The 7,051-nt window shown below is 58.0% G+C and overlaps 2 protein-coding genes across 6 annotated transcripts in view; both read right to left on the reverse strand.

Moving 5' to 3' along the window:
• Window positions 1-896: 896 nt before the first annotated feature.
• On the reverse strand, window positions 897-4,979 carry FANCE (FA complementation group E). 5 transcript variants are annotated; one of them, XM_010724358.2, is made up of 11 exons: window positions 4,482-4,979; window positions 3,601-4,213; window positions 3,166-3,210; window positions 2,856-2,915; window positions 2,638-2,754; window positions 2,430-2,553; window positions 1,731-1,789; window positions 1,573-1,639; window positions 1,376-1,521; window positions 1,207-1,295; window positions 897-1,130 (listed from the first exon to the last, which is right to left on the reverse strand). In XM_010724358.2, exons 1-11 carry the CDS (start codon window positions 4,694-4,696, stop codon window positions 1,127-1,129), a joined length of 1,539 nt encoding a protein of 512 aa, XP_010722660.1. In that variant the 5' UTR covers window positions 4,697-4,979; the 3' UTR covers window positions 897-1,126. The 5 variants fall into 5 exon arrangements, with proteins under 5 accessions (XP_010722660.1, XP_010722658.1, XP_010722659.1 ...); XM_010724356.2 differs by having other exon boundaries at window positions 2,638-2,781; XM_010724357.2 differs by having other exon boundaries at window positions 1,376-1,501; window positions 1,714-1,789; window positions 2,638-2,781.
• A 27-nt stretch (window positions 4,980-5,006) lies between these two features.
• The window catches only part of LOC104914541 (probable E3 ubiquitin-protein ligase makorin-1), a 2,428-nt gene continuing 383 nt past the window's right edge, over window positions 5,007-7,051 (reverse strand). The window contains exons 2-6 of the mRNA XM_019623163.2: window positions 6,726-6,883; window positions 6,426-6,646; window positions 5,938-6,048; window positions 5,736-5,868; window positions 5,007-5,662 (exon numbers count right to left, since the gene is read on the reverse strand). Of these exons, the coding sequence (XP_019478708.1) occupies window positions 5,507-5,662; window positions 5,736-5,868; window positions 5,938-6,048; window positions 6,426-6,646; window positions 6,726-6,883 (779 nt within the window). The 3' untranslated portion in view covers window positions 5,007-5,506. The remainder of the gene's footprint in view (window positions 5,663-5,735; window positions 5,869-5,937; window positions 6,049-6,425; window positions 6,647-6,725; window positions 6,884-7,051) is intronic.

The raw sequence follows: 7,051 nt of genomic DNA on the forward strand, positions 1-7,051 counted from the left end.
AAAGAAAAGAAAAAAGAATGAAAGAAAGGCTGATTTCAAGTTTACCTCAACCCCATTCTCCTGCGTCTCCCCTCATGAGCCAACAGGCTCCGACCTCCTGCACAGATCCCTGAGCTGTGCCAGCTCCTCACTGGTGCAGCCCCTCAAAGGACAGCAACTGGACAAAGTCCCTCAGCACAAAATATGCCAAATGTGGAAATAACACAGAGCCCAGCCTGGAAGAAGAGGGATTTGTAAATCCCAGCAGATCTGTAGACCCAGCAGTGCCCAGAAATGGGCTGAGCTGTTGGACAGGAAGGCTGATGTGCACAACCACTCGTGCCTTAAAAAATACAAACCCAATACAAAACTGTGATGGCCAATTAAGCCTCAACGAGAGCAGTCATTGTTGTAACAGCACAGACATGGACAAGGTTGGCCATCAGGTCTCACCTCTGCCTGGACGCCAACAGCAGGACAAGCTATGGGACCCAAGGCGGTGCATCTCACCCAAAACCACATTATCTGTGTGATGGAAATAAATAGTGTATCCCAGTTTGTAACCCCAAAGCCACTTTTGGCGTTACAATCACCTTTATGCCACAACTCCCCTCTCACAGGCGCTGCCTTCAGTCCTACAACTCCTGCCCCTCCCCAGCCGCCATCTTGGGCGCGGCAGAACCGGAAGGCAAGGGGGAGACGCCATCTTGATTGCTCGATTTGGCACTGCGAGAGGCGCCATCTTGAACGCTTGAATTGGCACAGCGGGAGAGGCCATCTTGAGAGTGGCAGAATAGGAACGGGGGCAGCCATTTTGAGTGTGGCATAGCGCGTGGGTGAGACTCCATCTTGAGTGTGGCAGAACCCGTTCCTCCCCACTCCTCCACTCCCCTCAAGTTTAAATGAGACAGACAAAGGAAGCTGGAAGCTTTTATCTGAGGAAATCGTTATCTGCACAGCTCTGCGCACCCAAATGGGAGGGTGCTGTGCAGCCACAGCCCAGCTCCCACACCCCCACAGCCCTCCCTAGCTTTTATTTTTTTTATTTTTTATTCCCCAACCATGCATTGTGGTCCCATTGTGCTAGCAAGAGAAACACAGCCATCCTCCCCTCCATCCATGGAAGCCTCCAGCTCCTCCTCACTGCTCACCTGAAGGAGAAAAAAAAGAGAAGAGAAATGAGAGATTTCCCAAGGAAGGGACAGCCCACCCAGCAGCAGGTCGCACCTGCCCAGCACCGCCTGCATGGATCTCCTCAGGGCTGCGTTGCTGCCATCCAGAGCTGCTGCCAGCCGGCTGCGGTGGGACGGGCTGAGCTGCAGGGAGAACAGATGTGGAACTGCAGAACAGGTTGAAGGGAGCCGTGAAGGGTCGGTGGCTGCAAGGCCACACTCACCTGGCTGCTGTACGTGGTCAGCACGGCTGTCACCAGCTTGGCGTAGCTCAGCGATGTGGCAAAGGCCGGAGCCTGCTGGCACAGGGTGAGCACCAGGAGTTCAAAGAGCTCGGAGGGCAGCGGCTCCTGCAAGAGAGCGGGGAGCACTGCAGGCCTTCAGCCCGGCGCTGCTGGAGCTGCACAGGATGCAGCCTCACCTGCCTGCCCAGCACCGCCAGCACCACCGGCAGCAGCTTCTCGGTCAGAGGGACTGCCAGCACCTGGCTGCAAAACACAGGAGATGTCTGTGCTGCTCACATGGCCTCGCTGGCTGCACACTGCAGCTCGTTGTCTCTCACCCCAACACCATTCTCACGTAGTCGGGCTCCAGGCACTCCTCTACGAGGTCACACACCAACTTGGTCTGCTCTGCGCCTGCAGGGGTAAAGCAGAGGCTGCCAAACCCACGTGGGTGTGCTGACCCTTCCTGCTGCCCCTCCGGCCAAAGGCATATCCCAGTCAGGACACCCAGAAATCAAGTGGTGCCTCCTTATGCTGTTTGGAGAACTCAGCATCCTTCATTCAGCTGCAAAAGCTGAACTGCCAACAGCTCCCAGCAGTGGGGGACGCTGCCCTGCTGAGGGTTTAGAATCATTAAAGTTGGAAAAGATCACTAAGATCAAGTTCAACCATCACTAGACCGTGTCCCCAAGTGCCACATCTCTGCATCTGTGCAGAGCAATGCCTCCCTTGGGCAGTTTCAGCACAGCATTAGGAACTGTCAGGAACCCCCAAGTCCATAGAGGGATGACAGCTTTCCTCCAAGAAAGCTGATGCTGGAAGCCAGTGTCACTTCCCTCCCTGTCAATATCAGGCATCCTTGCACTCCTCTCCCATCCCAGCTTAACTTGCTCAGACTCTACCAGCACTGTTGGTCCCTAACACACATTTAACATAATATAACATACATATAACATAAATGCCCTCAAAAAGACAGCACCCTGCAGTCAGGGCTTTCCCACAGCTCTCCCTTCAGCTGCCCCCTGCACCACCCACCCCTCCCGTCAGAGCACACCTTGCCCTGGCTCCTGCAGGATGGGAGCCACCAGGACCTGACAGAAGGGCTCTGAGTACTTGGAGCAGAATGAGGTGAGGGCAGCCATGAGGTGGCGGGAGGGTGGCTGTGCGAGGGACAGGACCTATGGGCAGAAAAGGCAGAAGTGAGGATGCAGAGAAGGAAACAGGGTGCACTCAGGCTGGAAAAGCTCTGCCAGAGCACTTACTCGTGTGAGGAAGAGCTGCTCAGCCAGAACAGCTGCACTGGCATAGCTGAGGTCAGGTGTGAGAGCCAGCAACCAGCTACAGAACTGCACCAGGAGCTGCTCTGAGCACGTGGAGAGCTGGAGGAAGGAGCACAGTCCCTCAAGCTGGGGACAGCAGAAAAGACACAGCTGTCAGGGGCAGCAGCAGCACCGCCAGCTGCGAGGATACCAGTTCTCACCTGGCTTGGAGAGCAGCTGTTGAGGATGTGCAGCTCAGGTGGGATGCTCTGCTCTGTGCGCTGCAGGGAAACACCATCCTTGGTTAATGCACCAATCAAACCAAGCCACAAAATGCTGCTCTAGGGCTTTTCTTCTCCCTACTGCCTCCCAGCCCGATCCACATGCTGTAGAGGAGGTGACACCGCTGGCCTGTTTTCTCCTGCCAGTCACCCTACAAAACCCATCTCCTCTCCCACTCCTTCTGGAGGCCCTGGGATGAGCCCATTCAGCCCATCTGCACCAAGGATGAAGGCAAAAGCAACCACTTACGTTGGCTTCTTGCAGCAGAAGCATTTTCAGCCTTGGCCCATGCATCTGGGGAAAGTGAGGTGAAAGAACAGAAGTCAGACTCTGAAAGTTCACCAGCTGAAAGAGGGGAGCAAAACCTTCAGGCGGGGAGCTGCTGGCTCAGTTTGCTTCCTGATTTCTAGGAGAAGCACTTTGAGAAGCAGCATCCTCAAGAGTCATAAGTCCCAAACTAGAGTCTCTCAGATGCCCATGCCATACACATAACAGCAGTCTGAAGGCACCCAGGAGACTTTTTCCACAGCAGGGAAGCTGCAAAGGTGTCCCCAGGAGACACAGGGATGCTGCAAGAACATCCCCCACCTTGCCACAAGGCAGGGAAAGCTTGGCAAAGGGCGTGCAGAGAGATAGCATGTAGGAGGATTGAAACTCAGAGAAAGCTGAAGCCCTCCCCAGTACCTGGATAAAGGACTGGACCTCCACTGCAACCTCCAGCCCCAAAATCTTCCTGGGTTCCTTGTCTGCATCCTGCTGGGGGCTTTCCAAGGCAGCCCCAGCCGGGCTCTGTGCGGATCCGTCCCCCGATGTCTCCCCAGGCACCTCTTCTCCCACCCCAGCTGTGCCATCCAGACCTCCCTGCAGCTCAAATATCGCATCCTCCAACAGTGGCCTCTTCCCCTCCCTCTCCTCACTCAGCTCCAGGCTTTCTTCCAGTGCCTTCTTGCGCTTCCCCCCTGGATGCACAGAACCAGCCGCATCCCCATCCTGTTTGCTGAAGCACCACTTCAGTTTTCTCCTCCCCTCTGCTTTGCTCTGGGCAATTTTCTGGCACAGACACTTGAGCTGCTGTTGGCAGGAAGCCGTCAGGGCAGGGGGAGGTGGAGAGGAACGCTCCTCTCCCCGCAGCAGCAGCACCCCCAGTGCGTGCACCCAGGGGTCCGGCTGGGGGTCCTGCCCTGCAGCATGCAGCAGCTGGTGGAGGCAGTCTGTGGGCACCATCGCTGCTACTGCATGCAGCAGGGAGAAGAGGTTCCTCTGGCAGAGGATGGGGAGCAGCAGCAGCCGTGGTTTGCTGGAAAAGGGGAGAAAAAAAAGAGGAGGCTGCATCACTGCAAAGCACTGCACAGCTCTTATGTGCTCTCCTGAGCTGCGGGGAGAGGAGTAATAGGGGGAGGACGTTGGAGAGAACAGCAAACACCTCCAGTAGGTTTTGCAGAAAAGCAGTGGGACCGTTATCACAGCATTACACATGGACCACTGCACCGACTGCACAGGAATTGGGAACTTGATGAACCCGACCTCCCACTGAGCCCCGAGTTTTGGGATCGCAGCTGACTCACACAGCCAGGGCTCCATCCGGCCCGTCCAGCGTGGGCTCCTCCGCACACAGCGCGCCCACAAAGCTCCGCCAGGGGAACGCGTGTCCCGGTCCTTCCTGGGCCTGCAGCCGTTGCAGCGCACGGAGGGCAGCCAGCGTCCCAGCGGGGCCGGAGGAGAGCGCGTGCAGCAGCAGGCGGCAGGGCTTGGCAAGGAGCTGCAGCCAGGGAAGCTCCATTTGCCCGCAGGGAAACAGGGAGCGGAGCAGCGCCTGCAGTGACCCGCTGGATGCTCCCAGAGCCCCGCAGCAGGGCTGGGGGGAAGTTATGGGGAGGACCCCCAGAAAGGCCGCGTTACCCGGCCGAGGGACACAGCTGCGCTATGGGGCACCTCCACACCCCGTCCTCCGGAGGCAGCCGCAGCTCCAGGCGGAACGCAGGGCGCTGCTCCCCTCCCTGCCCATCCGTGCTGGGGAAGATGAGGCGCTCGGAGCCCCCTGGAGCCGCGCGCGCCACTTTCCGGCAACCCCCGGGCCCCGGGCAAAAAAAAAAAAAAACACAAAAGCGCGCGCTGTATGCAAATGATCCCACGTGCCAAGTGCAAAGGAGCCCTTAAAGGCGAACGCGCACCGCTCGCGCCGACCCGCTCGGACGGGAGGTCTGAAGGCAGCGTCAGCGTGTGTTTTATTTCGTTATTCCCAGATTTCGCTAAAAACAGTTTAAAACCGCGCCCAAGGGCAGCCCGGCTCCCCATTCCTCTCAGCACTCTGTGCGTTAAAACCTCCCTCCCCATCCCGGTTTCTGCGGAGTCTCCCAGAGGTGCAACAGGAGGGGCTGAACCCCAGCGCCCCGCACTCCTCACCTCATCACCCGGCTCCACGGGCTCCAGCCAGCACGCAGCAGCCGGATCATCCCATTCCCCCACCCCACAGGTATCCCTCCCACCCCCATACCAAAGCCAGGAACAGCTCAAAGCATTTAAAGTGGATTAATTCCATTCCCGGAAGATGCTTCCTTGGAGCTAAGAGCACCCAGCAAGTACCCAGGGTTCAGTCTGAATCACTGCTGTCCTCAAAGAGCATCTCATGGCTATAACTTGTGTACAGCAACTCCAAGTCCAGCAGAGCGCTGGTGACAGCCCATTCAAGCAGGTGGAATTCATCTTCTTCCTCATCAGAGCTTTCCAAGGGAGAGGGGCTGCGCTCCTGCAGCACAGGACAGAGGGTGAGCCCCGGCCCCGCGGTGCCCCTACCCCAAATGATGCATTGCCCCACTCACAGCGTGCATCCTCAGGTGCTGCCGGCTGTGCCGCAGTGCTGGCCGCCCACTGGGCAGCTCGTGCAGGTAGATGCAGTCAGAGCCGAACGGGCAGCGGCCGCGGTTCCGGGTGAAGAATTTGCACCTGATTTGCCTGCAGGGTTCAAACAGCAGCTGTGAGCACTGCTGGAGCGCTGCAGAGCCCACGGTGCTGTGCACTCACCCTGTCCGTGCCTTGAACCTTTCGATGAGCTGCTGCTTCTCACCTCCATCTGAGAGCCAGAACTTGTGGGGGATGTAGTAGGTGGAGGTGAGCCGGCACTCTGGGCAGGCTCTGAGTGAATGTAATAGAACCATTAAGGTTGGAAGACCTCTGAGATCCTTAAGTCCAACGCCACCCCAACCCACCATGCCCACAGACTACATCCCTCAGTACCACATCTCGAACCCCTCCAGGGATGGTGACACCACCGCTCCCTGGGTATCCCGTGCCAATGCCTGACCATCTTCCTGGTAAGATTTTTTTCCTAATAGCCAACCTGAGATGGGTCCTAAAAAGCCCTGGCAGAGCTCAGTACCCACGTGGGAGCACCCAGCATCCTCATCCCATCCCCATCACAGCTCCCACTCTCAAGGAAAGACTTCAGAGCACGGAGCAGTGAGGCAGTGACCCCATCCCTGCACCGTCCCGTGTGTCCCTACAACACTCACTTGATGACCGTGTTTGGGAAGTCCCGGCTGCGTCTCCACGTGCGGATGCAGCCCAGACAGAAGGCGTGGTTGCAGTTGGGGAGGATCCCAAAGAGCCGCTCCTCCGGCAGCGCCTTCTCATAGACCCGCTCCATGCAAATACCGCACACCACGGCCTCACTGCGTGCCCTCAGATCTGCGACGGATACCGGAGCTGCGGCAGCACCGTGCTCTGTGGGATCCTGCGAACAGAGCAGCACAGCACTGCAGCCCATGGCCTCACACCTGAGGGTCAAGCGGGGTGACTGGGACTGAACCCACCTCCGAGCACTGAGCCCACGCTGTCTCCCTTGCTTTGCTGGGGGCTGGGGAACTGGGATCTGATCTCAGCCCCTTCAGGCGGGAGCCTGAGGACAGAGGAACTGTTAGAAAAGCACATGCCACCCCACCGTCGGGTCCAGCTGCCCACAGAACACAGGCTCAGCACTCAGTGCCCCCCTCCGTTACAAAGAGACCAGGAGAGTTTCCCACAGCCCCAGCATGGCTTTGGAGGGAAAAGATTTGGAACAAGGGCAGACACACGCAGGATGCTCCACAGCCACCCGCAGCCCTGCTGGTCCTGGGGCAGCCCGGCACCCACCTGCGGC

The sequence above is a fragment of the Meleagris gallopavo genome, chromosome 28 (assembly GCF_000146605.3).
Source record: "Meleagris gallopavo isolate NT-WF06-2002-E0010 breed Aviagen turkey brand Nicholas breeding stock chromosome 28, Turkey_5.1, whole genome shotgun sequence".
Lineage (NCBI taxonomy): Eukaryota > Metazoa > Chordata > Aves > Galliformes > Phasianidae > Meleagris > Meleagris gallopavo.